Genomic DNA, 15,140 nt, shown 5'->3' on the forward strand with positions numbered 1-15,140 from the left:
AATAGTGTTTGGAAATCCAAAGAGAATAGTTTCGGATAGAGGGGCTGCTTTTACATCAACTGCATTTAAATGTTATTGTGAGACAGAAGGAATTGAGCATCTACAAATTACTACTGGGGTACCGCGCGGCAATGGCCAAGTAGAGAGAATCCATGGAGTAATCGTACCCGCTTTGGCAAAACTTTCAATTGATAATCCAGAAAACTGGTATCTGCATGTCGGAAACCTTCAAAGATTTTTAAATAATACTCTTCAGCGAAGTATAGCAAGAACACCGTTTGAACTGCTGTTCGGTACTAAAATGAGGGCGCCAGAGGATATAAAATTAGCTGAAGTAATTGAGCAAGAATGGATTAAGTCGTTCGAGGATTCTCGTGATGAAATTAGAGTGCATGCAAGGGCCAATATACAAGAGACGCAAAGAAAGATGAAGCAACAATTCGACTCAAATAGGAAAGATGCCGAAAACTACGAAGTTGGCGACCTAGTAGCGATCAGTCGAACGCAATTCGGTACACATCTAAAAATTGCAAGAAAATTTCTGGGACCATATCGCGTTACCAAGAAAAAAAGAAACGACAGATACGATGTCGAAAAAATCGGGAACGAAGAAGGACCTAACCGGACATCGACCTGCGCCGAGTTTATGAAGCGATTCATACCAATCGACGACGAGGACGAAGATGATATCCAAGAGCAGGACGACGATAGACAAAACACAGAAGGAACGGATGAGCAAGTGGCACCATCCGGGCCGGATGGTGGTCAGGATGGCCGATTTGTTGAAATTATTCCGTGAACATCCCTAAATAAAATCGAAGCTCTCACTGTTGTTCGCGGGTTCAAGGGTCTCTTCACACAAGAGCGAGTGGGTAACAGCGAGAGCTTCTGATCGGTTGTACTTTGCGATTTACGATTGGAATAAAAGTTATTATTATCGAAGTTGTTTAGCAGTGTTTCAAATTTCGCGATATCCGAAGTTCTCGTCCGTAACGCGTATCCCATTTTGGAGAAGTATATTGCAGTGATTTGGCTAATTACTACATACATGTTTGTTTTCCTTCTGCTCATAACCTCGAAATTGATTGGGTCATCACAATGATTGCAAAAGAGTGGAAATATACTCATTTTAACCCAAGCATTGCTGAGTTGCACCATCTAGGAGTGTTTGTTTTCCTTTTATCGCCACTCACACATTCGGACGCGAGAATCTCAATTTGCTTCACATAATAATTACACGTTTAGAAAAAGTAGAAATACTACAATAAGAGATCGGCGAAGACGCCATCTTGTTTCCAATCGGACCGTCAAAAGCGGTTCCAATTCGACTTGTTTACTTTTTGCATCCATAAGAAGCAAGCAAAAAGTTCAAGTGATGCCGGTATTATTAACACTATTTCATGCATTTTCATACGTTGCCATTTCGACAGTTTTTCACTCCGCCGGTCTCTGGTTATAGGGTGGCTAAGAAAAAGTACCTAATCTTAGGGACTTTTCACTCAAATCGGAGGTTCAGTGTGGGAACCCAACATTAAGTATTTTTTTCTTGAAATTAATTAAAATTCACTTAATATTAAGTAAAATATAGGGTCCTCCTTAGCCGTGCGGTAAGACGCGCGGCTACAAAGCAAGACCATGCTGAGGGTGGCTGGGTTCGATTCCCGGTGCCGGTCTAGGCAATTTTCGGATTGGAAATTGTCTCGACTTCCCTGGGCATAAAAGTATCATCGTGTTAGCCTCATGATATACGAATGCAAAAATGGTAGCCTGGCTTAGAAACCTCGCAGTTAATAACTGTGGAAGTGCTTAATGAACATTAAGCTGCGAGGCGGCTCTGTCACAGTGTGGGGATGTAATGCCAATAGGAAGAAGAAGAAGAAGAAGAAGTAAAATATACTAAATTTTAAATAGAAACTAACCAAAAGTTAGGTAAATTTCACTCAACTTTTGTAAACATGAGATTACTCAACGTTGGGTTCCCACACTTTAATGCCCTTGTTGAGTGGTTTTGCTCTTCATTTTATGACAACAAAGGGAAGAGGGAGGGAGATGCAAGAGAAAAAAAGTACCTAAAATTAGGTACTTTTTTCTAACCGTGTAGGTGAATTTTGAGGCTTTACAAAACTAAAGAACACATTATTGAACTAGGGGGAATGACGGCTTTGGCAGGTTTTGTTCTATTATTGGCAGGGTTTTTTATGACTGACTAGGCTCAAATTTGGCCTAAACATTCTTTGCATATCAAAGAATATTGTGGCCAAATTTCATAAAATTTAGTCGACAAAAACCCCCCTGCCAATAATAGAACAAAACCTGCCAAAGCCGTCTTTCCCCCTACTTGTAACATTAGTAAAATTAAACCTGCAAATTGGTATTGACCGCGAAAACTTTCACCGCGGAATGGTATACCGCCAAATAATATAAACCGCGAGATAATACTGAACGCGAAATGGTACACCGCGAAATGGTTAACCGCGGAATGTTTTACCGCGAATAAGGCAAAGACAAAGGTGGTGTTTGAACGAGATGGCGCCACGACATTTAAAGTAAAATGAATTTCCTTGTATGGACAAATCATCCGTTCTCATCAACTACGCATCGCATCAATATGAAAGATAGGTCAAAAAGCAACAAATAATTTTTAGATTTTTTGTACCCACGACTTGTTCTACAGTTCTAAACAATAAAAGAGATTTCATTGTACCTCCATACTAAATTCTAGCTGTATACTTTCAATTTCTTCAATACTGTTCTCCACCTCGTGTGTGTGGATGGAACATTGAAAACTTACGATATCGAACAGCAGATGTCACTAGTGTATATGCAATATTACATTGATACAAACACGCAGCAACACCACCTGTCGCCTGATAATGGAAATATTGCAATTATACCATCAGGTGTGGTGGCTGTTGATAAAATGTTTTGAAAGGGCCTCAAGCGGAATTTTTGCTAAAATGCAACTGACGATCTCCTATTGTCGTACAATCGCGTAAGACCTCCCATCGCCGCATTAAGATAACATATCCGAGGGCTTTTCAATTATATTCATATTTAGTTTATAATTTTAAAAACTCACCTTAATTCACCGAGTAGTGATAATGCCTTTCTCGTATTTAGCCAAGACACCAACCATTTCGTTCGGTTTTTCGTTCCATCCATTTCGGTTCGATGCACAATTTTCATCATAACTTTTAAACACAATGACCGATCGTTATCAAATTTAATAGTGATCAACTAGGATTTGTCCTCTCTCGAATGCAACTTGCAATGCGAGAAAATCGGTAAGGGTTTACTATACGAAAAGTTGGCTATTGTTTTTTTAGCGTTTTGTATTTCCCATTAATCGACTTTTCTTAGGGTTTTTAACAGTTGATGACAACAGGTACTTCTCCGGGAAATTTTTTATACAGTTTAATTTCAATAATTTGTTTCTGCTTATTGCAATGCGATTTGACCAATTGAACGGATTAGTAACTTGGTACGCAAGTATTCCCTGAAAATCAGGTCACGCCTCGACGCCTCAATTTATAAATCAACTGAACAAAATCGAGTTTAGGACAGTTTCAAAGCGAGAGAAAATTTGGTATGATAAAGGCTAGATTTAAGGTCCTCACGTACGTAGGAGCCTGTCTGCAAATTTTGCTCCTATGTGTGGGCGGGATTTATGGGATAAAAAATCCGGCAATCCGGCCCGATTTAAAATACAATCCGGTGGTGATCTTCGAGAGTCCGAGCTGTAAACCAGACTACAAATCATATAAATCAAATTCGATCAAAAAGAATTGTGAATTGATTAGATTTGACATTTATTGTCAAGCGCCAACCATATTCATGGAAATAATTGAATTCACTTTCTATTAATGTTCTTTCCTTGTTAAAATTCTTATTATTCTTATTCACAGATTTTTTTCCCACTTATATTCATGGAAAAGGATTTGGCACGGGAAATCAATGATTCCTCCCTATTGCTCTTTTCGTATCTGTATTTTGACATTTTTTCTTAATCCTATTTTTCTTAGCCTTCTAATGTCCAAAACCGGCCTCAGGGAGGGTACTTCAACTATTGTTTGATTCATCCAAAGTTAAATGCCTACATTGAGGATACTGGTCGTAAGACCATCATACGATTCTCTTTTGAAAATTCGCCACAAGAAAATGTATTGATTTTCATACGATTCACTAATGGAATACATTTCATACGACAATCTTATGAAATTTTTTAGGAGCGTTAAAAAAAGTGTAATCTGGTTTCGAACCATGGGCGTCGTGATTAGGGAGGTGTGTGATCACACCACACGCCCACCGACGGTTCAAGGAAACGTCTTGTTGGATATCCAATAAAAATATAGAATGTGACCGAAATATGATCTTAAGATTTTCATAGTTCAATTCTTATGAAACATTGTCATAAGTTTGGTCGTATGAAAATCTTACGACCAGTATCCTCAGTGTATGTTCCGGGTATTAAGCCACCCGGAGTGGAAATTAATTACTATGTCTAAAACTCGATTTATTAATTGAACAACATGTTAGGCGGGGATTGATCCCACGAAACCAGTACGCTAGACAGGTGCTTCCCCTACTACATCAGTACCCGCTAAGCTGCGGAGGACGACGGAGGTTCTTCGTAGCTTAACAGGGAAAGCACCTGTCTAGTGTATTGGTTTCGTGGGATTAAACCCTACCGAATGGATCGGTTACCCTCCAATACCTTTTTCGAACTAAATCTATCACATGTTGTGCAATGCATAAGTCGAGTTTCAGACATAGTAACTATTGTTTGTTATTTTCAATTGTTCAGAATTTTGGTCAATTAAAAAATCATTAATGTATGTATAAGAGTAGGTTAAAATAAAATTTCAAATTCCACAGTCATTTTTTAAATATAGAAATCAAGAGATGAGCCAGCCAGGACTGAAAATCTCTTCTAAAAGACAACAACAAAAATATTGGAAGATGCGTTTTTTTGCTCTTTCGTGTTTTTGTCCGCGTCCCTTTTGAAGAATGAAATATTTGTAGTTTAGTATTTTTCTCAACTAACTTATTACAATAGAAAGTTATGATGGTGAACGATTCACTCTAAAATATTTCATATTGCTTATACGAAGTATGAAAATTAAGCCCATAAATTTTGAAATTTCCATAGCTCTTGAATTTAATCACAAGATTTTTTGATATCCCGTTTTGCAAGCGCGTTTCACCGATATTATCTGGTCAGCCTGCTCAGTTAATCGAGCTGATTCGATTGGTATATAACACTATGAATCTCCGATGCTTCTTCTATAGAAAGTTCGGTTTTGGAGTGAAATGATAACCTTTCGGCACAACTCTGTTGCACGAGAAAGACATAAGGATCTTTTTATCTTGTATTATGCGAATCAGACTATCGATTGTCTTCTTCTTCCAACTTGAATTCACCTATCAGCAACATTTTGTGATTATAGTACATTTGATGTATGCATGAATAATCTCAACGATATAAGGCTTTGTGGTCCGCGTCACAGCGTTATCAGTATTTAAACAAAATAGACTGATTCATGGTACTGACAATAGGTATTTGCCGGTCATACACAGGAGATAAACCGCAGCACTATGTGGAAGAGTGGGGTCTTTGATAGAAGAATAAATTTACACTTTATCAGATTAGGTAGTACACTATGTAAAGTGTGAGATAGTAATATTATCATAATATTGATAATATGCTAATATCGAGAATCGAGATGTCAAAAGACGATTGTTTATTCTGATTCCGCAGAAAATATAAGAATCCATACATAATGGTACGAGCTTGTAATTATGCCCGCCGATTACATGAATATGCATCTTGAGTGGTAAGTTCTTTGGATACACTATGGCTGTTGGCTGTAAAAACAGTATGAAAAACAAGTGATTACTGAGGCGTAGTAAATAATAGAGCAGAACGATATGCGGAGGGCTTGTGAGACTGTCAATGGGGCGCAGAGGAAATTTTTGAGTTGGATATTTTTTCGACTTCGTTGGACATAAAAGTATCATCGTGTTAGCCTCATGATATACGAATACAAAAATGGTAAGTTGGCATGGATACTTCGCACTAAGTGGCGAGGCAGCAATGTCCCAATGGGGGATGTGGTGCCAGTAAGATTTTCATCTACATATTCTATTTTCTGGAGAACGATTCATTCTGAGGAATGTTTTTCTGGGGAATAGAAAAGCATCGTCCAATCACATAATTCATGTTATTTATCCTTCCCATAGTGCGCAGGCATTCACCTTTCAGCCTCTAAGCACTCGATGATAAGCTTTGGAATATGCCAATAATGCAGGTAAGTAAACCCAATATACATTCATTGCTGATGGATGAACGGTGAAAGGCATATTGGGCGTCTCGATAAAAACACATAGATTTTCAATGTTGTCATACTCAGATAAAAGAGCTAAACAGCTGGAAGCCAAATAACAAAAACAAATATATCGTCACATACGTTCGGAAAGCGCTGATAAAAATCGTGCGAGTACTTATAAAGATAAAATCCCGCTTCATATACTCACCATACTCGCCGAAGTTAATCGCATCCCATTTCTTCTTCCGCGCTAAATACTGACAGGTTTTAATGCCAATGTAAATGATAAATAGACCAATTGTGGAATCCAGTAGGAAGTTAATAATATACCTAAAATATATGATAAAACACGATACGAGAAATGAAGATACTATCATTTAAATTGAGCGTTCCTGACAAAAACTTACCAGGTACAGGGGTCCCCCTGGAATAGCGGGGCCAAGTAGACGTTAGTCATGTGGATCACCATGGCACCAATACCTTGCTTTGATGTATCGTACCACCACGTTTCCCATGATCGTCTGTTGTAGAGCGGTTCACAAAACCGTTTACCTGAAAATATAGGAACATGACCAGAAATAAACCGATTATTCGCAAATTCTTCTTCTATGGCTCTACATTCCAACTGGAACTTGGCCTGCTTTTCAACTTCAAGTAATCTATTAATATTTCTTCAGTTATTAATTGAAAACTTTTCTATGCCCGTCACTGCATGAGTATGCAACTTATGTGGCAAGTACAATGGATGCCCAGGGAGTCGAGAATGTTTACCACCCGAAAACATTCCAGACAGGACCGAGAATCAAACTCGCCATCTCCGGATTGGCAATATTACGCCTTTGCTCGCAAGGGTAACTGGAGACCACATTCGCAACTACACAATCTCAAAAATCAATGGTGGTAGCATTGTTTTGTTAAAACTAATAGCAATCTTTTATGATTAATATTTGATAATTTAGGGTGCAAATAGTTATTTTAACGCATGAGGACTTGAGAAAGAACGTCATCAATATGAAAAAAAAACTGCTAGACACCCGAGTAACTCCCAACCACTCAATATTCTGGAAGTGGTATTGTCAATGGAAGAGTAGCTAGGGACAATCACTCTTCGGTACTTGAACTTTTACGATAAGAGACGAAAGTACAGTATTGATGGCTCAATACGATTACTTTTATCAGAAAATATGACCCAATCCTACTCCCTAGGCCGATTCATTAGCACCCCCGGTGATTGTAAATTTGAAAGCAAACAGAGAACACAATTCCACGTAATTTACATAGCTACGTATATTGTCAAACGATCGCCTGAACTTTTACTGAACAGTTTAATCATTTTCAAGAAATGAATAAATTATCATCTTCTGTTAATACAATTGCATATTGTGATTTGGGTATCTTAATCTTAACTAAATTTGCTGCTGAATGATATTCTTCGCAAAGATTTGAAAAATAAAATCAACATTATTTTTTTAGCTTACAGCAAGCTCCAAAAAAGCACTCAAAACAAATATACACTGGAGTCGGTTTTTACGCGGGGGATACGTTCCGCGTAAATCAAAACCGTGTAAATCCCAAAAACCGCGTGAAAAACGACTTTACTAAAAATCATTTTTTTGTGGTTTTCACGTGTTTCCTAACCTTTTTATTCTTTATTCTTTATTGTTTGATTCATCAACAGACAACTTAGGTCCTAATGATGCTTATCCTAATTAATACTAATAAAAGTAATTATACTAGTGTTGTATATGAACCTAGTATAACAGTTGAAGTTTATATGATCAATTACACTCTCCTTCTGAGAGTTTGTGCATGTATGCCTTCAAAGAGACTATGAATATATATTACTAGAGCTCAGTTGAGTCTAGTGCATGAAGCAGACAAAACGTCTTTTTAAAGTTATCCCGAAATTCTTAAATTACCATTCTACCTAATCCTAAGTACAGTTAAAATAATTTACATAAAAATAGTTTTAAGTACAAAACAGTGGCGACGAGAATAAACTTCGTTAAAACGCGTGTTATTAGTTATTAAGAAGTGAATAACGATACGGTGCTTTTCTACAAGTCTTCCACCACGTGGTGTGATAAAGTGTAGGAGCAACCTGTGAAAACTTTTGCAAACCGCGTAGAGCTGTGTCTTAGTTCTTTTATTCAATTAGTAAAATAATAGGGATTCTTTAAAATTAGCACCATTTTTATTCAATTTAGTTTTTTTTTTCAATTTTACAAAGGCATATGGTCTTATAGTTAACATATCTAACGCCATTTTGTACCCTTGTAATCATTCCCTGAAAAGAGAGGAATACAAGGAGAGCAAATACAAAAGAAAAATTAATTATTGTCTTGAGGAAAATTGATCAGAACCGGGATCGAAGAGGTAGCCATCTAAAAACGATAAAGTGTGAGACGGGAAGTGGTGAGCTATTGTAGGTGAGAAAACCATTATCAGGTTTATAGTTACCCGAACAAACCGTATTTCGGTTGAGTGTGGCCAGGAAGCAGTGAGCCCTGGTGCAGAGAAGAGCAATATTAGTTTAGTAGTAACAAGGCATAACTTGAGTGTTATTACTATAACGGCAGTGAATAATCAACCAGCGGTGAGTGATTCTCGAGGAAGGCCAGTGGACAGTAAACCATTGGAGGATTTGAACACAAGCATTATCCAGAACAACGTAGCGTACATATCAAGTAACTACAGCACATCAATTCAAGGTAGTTGAGAGTGAGTGACTACAAACACAAGTAAGTGACCACTTTCTGTTTAGTTCTAGATTGTTACACACATATTTCTATAATATGGCACCAGCGGGTTTAATCGGAGTGTTAGATCATTACGTGATCGGTCGATCTTTCACAAATTACATCAAACGATTTGATATTTACTGCAAGATCAATAATGTGCCTGATGATCAAAAGAGACCATACTTCATTACTCTAAGCGGCGAGGCAGTGTATGATGAATTAGTGAAACTGTATCCTGATGTAGATGTAGAAACAGTCAGCTATGATGACATAGTAAAAAAGCTAAAATCACGTTTTGATAAAGTCGATCCAGCACTTATGCACCGCTACAGATTCTATAATCGTTTTCAAGGTCCAACGGAGTCTAGTGAAAATTTCGTTCTAGCAGTCAAGCTGTTGGCTGAACAATGTAATTTTTTACAATTCAAAGAAACTGCAATAAGAGACAGGTTAATAATGGGTCTTTGTGACAAAACGTTGCAACACAAGCTTTTAATGGAAGAGGATTTGAGTTTGGAGGCTGTAGAGAAATTAATCATTAACAGTGAAGATGTAGGTAACCGCATGAAAATCATTAATGAAGGTAGTTGTTCGAACGTGCATTCAGTTAAACACCGAATAGGTAGACGTGATGATTCAGGCCGTCATAATAGCAATTGGCAGGCAGACAATCAGTACAAACGGGAGAACAGTAGTAGAGGACGGCAATTTTCGAGGAACACATTTAAAAGACGAGATCGTTCTACTTCTCACGACCGTAAACAAAATATTTATTCTAATGCGATATGTAATTTTTGCAAACGTAAAGGTCACTTGAAACGCGACTGCTTCCGTTTCAAAAAATCAGTATCGGTGAATTCTGTCGATGAGCAGCAACCCATGGTGGAGGCTGTGGCTCACTACTACAAAAGGATGAAAATTCAAAAATCTAGTGATGAAGACGATTCAGATTATGAGTGCCTGATGATAAGATCTGTAAATAATGTTAGTGAGCCATGTTTGATCAATGCTGTTGTTAACAATGTGTGTATAGCTATGGAAATGGATACAGGGTCCGTGGTATCAGTTATAGACAAAAACACATACTATCGTAAATTGTCAACAGTACCCCTCTACAATAGTACACGTAAGCTAGTTGTAGTCAGTGGATCTCGTTTAAATATACTTGGAGAGTTGAGAGTCAAAGTGTCGCTGAACAATAGAAATGCTTTAGCTCGATTGATCGTTTTGCAAACTGACCACAGTTTTACTCCACTAATTGGGCGAGATTGGATGGATTTATTTTTCCCAAACTGGCGTAAAGGATTGGTCGGTGTTAATGCTGTACAAAACTCGAATATAGAGGATGACAAGGAAAGAATGTTAGGTAATTTGAAAGACAAATTTGCAAAAGTTTTCACCATAGATTTTTCAGAACCAATCGTAGGGTACGAAGCTGAATTAACTCTGAAAAAAGATCAGCCTATTTTTAAGCGTGCTTACGAGGTACCATACAAAATCCGAGACAAACTATTAAATCATTTGGAGATGCTTGAGAAACAAAACGTCATAACTCCTATTGCTGCGAGTTAATGGGCCTCTCCGGTAATCGCCGTCATGAAGAAAGATGACGACATACGCATGGTTATCGATTGTAAGGTATCGAATAATAAAGTACTTATACCTAACACATATCCGCTCCCACTGGCGCAAGATATCTTTGCATCATTAGCTGGCTGTAAAGTATTTTGCTCGCTGGATTTGGCTGGGGCTTACACTCAACTGAAATTATCCAAACGGTCTCGGAAGGTTGTTGTAATAAACACTCTTAACCTTCTTCGGATATTAGAAAAAACTTACGAATAAGATGTTGGGGTCATATTGACCCAGAAATGTAAATGATTATAAAACTGTCAAATTATAACCGAATTACAAGGTTTATATACCGTTCGAAAGATAAACTCATCAATTTTGTGGCTATGTGGTGATTTGCTGGTTCTGGAGACAATGGCCACCGGGAAACGACTTCCACGGGGACCTTGTCGGTCATATAAGGGGAGCATAAAAATCGCTCCATATATGCCTTTCGATCGCTAATTCTTCATAGATTCTGTTAAAACGGTAATGTATGGTCCATGAGAGGGCTTCCGATGAAAGTGGCCACTCCTGGTACATGCAAGGTGCCCCCGGGGAACCCGCAGGAAGGGACATTTCCGTTTTAGCACCAAAATATGCCGTGCGGCGGCTCTTTCGTCATGATTTTCCACCAAACAGATGGTTATGCGCTTGAAATCGATAAGTGACCACATTGGCCACTCCTGGTACATGCAAGGTGCCCCCGGGGAACCCACAGGAAGGGACATTTCCGTTTGAGCACCAAAATATGCCGTGCGGCGGCTCTGTCGTCATGAGTTTCCACAAAATAGATGATAATGCGCTCGAAATCGATAAGTGACCACATTGGCCACTCTTGGAGCCTATGAGGTGCCCCCGGGGAACCCGTAAAAGGGGACATTTCCGTTTTAACACGAAAATATGTCGTGCGACAGCTCTTTCGTCATGATTTTCCACAAAATAGATGATTATGTCTCGAAATCGATAATTGACCACATTGGCCACTCTTGGAATCTATGAGGTGCCCTTGGGTAACCCGTGGAAAGAAATATTTCCGTTTAAAATCCAAAATATGCCGTGCGGTGGCTCATTCGTCATGATTTTCCACAAAATAGATGATAATGCGCTCGAAATCGCTAAGTGACCACATTGGCCACTCTTGTAGCCTATGAGGTGCCCTCGGGGAACCCGTAAAAGGGGACATTTCCGTTTTAATACTAAAATATGCCGTGCGGCAGCTCTTTCGTCATGATTTTCCACAAAATAGATAATTATGCGCTTGAAATCGATAAATGACCACATTGGCCGCTCTTGGAGTCTACCAGGGGCCCCCAGGGAACCCGTAGAATGGGATATTTCCGTTTTAACACCGAAATATGCCGAGCGGCGACTCTTTCGGTGTATTTTCCCACCAAAGAAATGGTTATTTGCTCGAAATACATAAGTGACCACATTGGCCACTCTTGAACCTATGAGGTGCCCTTGGGGAACCCGTAGAAAAGGACATTTCCGTTTGACACCAAAATATGTCGTGCAGCAGCTCTTTCGTCATGATTTTCCACAAAATAGATGATTATGCCAGTGAAATCGATAAGTGACCACATTGGCCACTCTTGGAACCCGCCGGAGGGGACATTTCCGTTTTAGCACCAAAATATGCCATGCGGCGACTCTTTTGGTGTGTTTTCCCACCAATGAGATGGATATTCAGCTCGAAATCGATAATTGACCACATTGGCCACTCTTGGAACCTATGAGGTGCCCCCGGGGAACCCGTAGAAAGGGACATTTCCGTATTAGCCGTGCGGCGGCTCTTTCGTCATAATTTTCCACAGAATAGATTATTATGCGCTTGAAATCGATAAGTGACCACATTAGCCACTCTTGGAACCAATGAGATGCCCACGGGGATCCCGTAGATGGTGACATTTCCGTTTTTATACCGAAATGAATAAGTGAAGCAGCGTGAAAAAACTTTACGTGGACATCGGCCCTTAAAGACATGCCGTGCAGCGGCTCTTTCACTATAATTTTCCATCAAATAGTTGGTTATGCTCTTGAAATCTAATATCAACCCGGGGGAACCCCAGACCCAGTTTCGGTAATTGTGGAGTGCCGTGAAGAATCCATTGAAAGTGTCTGTGCACACAAAATCTCACTCACTTTTTAGGAACTTTTCCTCAACCGAATTACTCGCAGTAAATAGCATTCGACGAAAATCTTACCCTATTGTTTCCTATTGAAAATTGGCCAGATCGGACTATGGGCTCCGAAGTTATGGCCAAAATACTAATTTCAGCAGCTGCATGGGAAAATCACTTTTCTGGCACTTATGCTCAAAATTTTAGAATGCAAATAAACAAATATGAAAAATAAGAGCTATCTACCTATTACTACTATATTAGACTTTTCTTATATATTTCTCAACCCTTTTGAACGAACGATAAAGGCACCATCACCACTAAGTAGTTTAATCTTGTTTTTTTCTATCAAATAGGTCATTCATTCTGAACTTAATATCTACAACCTACAAGGTACCCGCAGGAGTCTCGCAGAAGGAGAGATTTTTTTTATATCAAAATGTTGCGTTTTCATATCATTGTCCACGGCGATCGGTGAAAACCTCAACTTCTATGAGTCGATATTGAAGGGACCATCGACTAATGGTAATATCGAGATGTGGAATAGAAAATCCTTATAGAGCTGTTCGAAGGAATCATCACAGTAGCCCAGAAACTATTTTTTTAATTTGACTCAGTACCCAATTTCAAATGAAGAACAATTTCAAGCGCATAACCAACTTTTTGAAGACTTGTAGAAGATACAGCTGCCGCAAGCGGCACAGTATATTTGATATAACCATGAACATATCCTCTCATACGGGTTCGCAGGGCATCTCAAAGATTCCAAGAGTAGACAATATCACTAATCAACTCAAAGCACATGACCATTATTGGTAAAAAATAACAAAGAGCCACCGCACGGCATATTTTGATGTTAAAATGGAAATGTACTCTTCTACGGGCTCCCGGGGGCACCTCATAGGTTCTAAGGGTGGACAATATGTCAATAATCGATTTCGAGGGCACCTATTTGGACGAAAATCACGACGAAAGAGCCGCCGCATGACATATGTTGGTGTAAAAATGGAAATGTCATCTTCTACGTGTTCTCCGAGGAAGCCTCATAGGTTTCAAATGTAGCCAATGTGGTCACTTATCGATTTCGAGCGCACGTCCATCTGTTTGATGGGAAAACACCACACGGCCATTATTGGTGTAAAAATGGAAATGTCCCCTTCTACGGGTTCCCTGGGGGCCTCTCATAGGCTCCAGGCGTTTCCAATGTGGTCACTTATCGATTTCAAGCGCATAATCATCTATTTTGTGGAAAATCATGACGAAAGAGACGCTGCACGGCATATTTTCGTGCTAAAACGGAAATGTCCTCTAATACGGGTTCTCCGGGGGCACCTTGCATGTACCAGGAGTGGCCAATGTGGTCATTTAGCGATTTCAAGCGCATAACCATCTGTTCGCACGGCATATTTTGGTGCTAAAACGGAAATGTCCCCTCCTGCGGGTTCCCCGGGGCACCTTGTATGTACCAGGAGTGGCCAATGTGGTCTTTCATCGATTTTAAGCGCATTATCATCTATTTTGTGGAAAATCGTGACAAAAGAGCCGCCGCACGGCATATTTTGGTGCTAAAACGGAAATGTCCCCTCCTGCGGATTCTCCAGGGGCACCTTGAATGTACCAGGAGTGGCCAATGTGGTCACTTATCGATTTCAAGCGCATAACCATCTGTTTGGTGGAAAATCATGACAAAAGAGCCGCCGCACGGCATATTTTGGTGCTAAAACGGAAATGTTCCCTCCTGCGGGTTCCTCGGGGGCACCTTGCATGTACCAGGAGTGGCCAATGTGGTCTTTTATCGATTTCAAGCGCATTATCATCTATTTTGTGGAAAATCATGACGACAGATCCGCCGCACGGCATATTTTGGTGCTAAAACGGAAATGTCCCTCCTGCGGATTCTCCGGGGGTACCTTGCATGTACCAGGAGTGGCCAATGTGGTCACTTATCGATTTCAACCGCATAACCATCTGTTTCGTGGAAAATCATGACAAAAGAGCCGCCGCACGGCATATTTTGGTGCTAAAACGGAAATGTCCCCTCCTGCGGGTTCCCCGGGGGCACCTTGTATGTACCAGGAGTGGCCAATGTGGTCACTTATCGATTTCAAGCGCATAACCATCTGTTTGGTGGAAAATCATGACAAAAGAGCCGCCGCACGGCATATTTTGGTGCTAAAACGGAAATGTCCCCTCCTGCGGGTTCCCCGGGGGCACCTTGCATGTACCAGGAGTGGCCACTTTCGTCGGAAGCCCTTTCATGGACCATACATTACCGTTTTAAAAGAATATATGAAGAATTAGCGATTGAATGGCATATATGGAGCGATTTTTATGCTCCC

General features: G+C 39.7%; 1 protein-coding gene across 1 annotated transcript in view; it reads right to left on the minus strand.

Moving 5' to 3' along the window:
- The window catches only part of LOC134211968 (store-operated calcium entry regulator STIMATE-like), a 53,552-nt gene that overhangs the window by 31,761 nt on the left and 6,651 nt on the right, over nucleotides 1-15,140 (minus strand). Inside the window, exons 3-4 of the mRNA XM_062689393.1 lie at nucleotides 6,734-6,878; nucleotides 6,535-6,656 (exon numbers count right to left, since the gene is read on the minus strand). Coding sequence (XP_062545377.1) covers nucleotides 6,535-6,656; nucleotides 6,734-6,878 — 267 coding nt within the window. The remainder of the gene's footprint in view (nucleotides 1-6,534; nucleotides 6,657-6,733; nucleotides 6,879-15,140) is intronic.

Source organism: Armigeres subalbatus, chromosome 2 (assembly GCF_024139115.2).
Source record: "Armigeres subalbatus isolate Guangzhou_Male chromosome 2, GZ_Asu_2, whole genome shotgun sequence".
Classification (NCBI taxonomy): Eukaryota; Metazoa; Arthropoda; class Insecta; order Diptera; family Culicidae; genus Armigeres; species Armigeres subalbatus.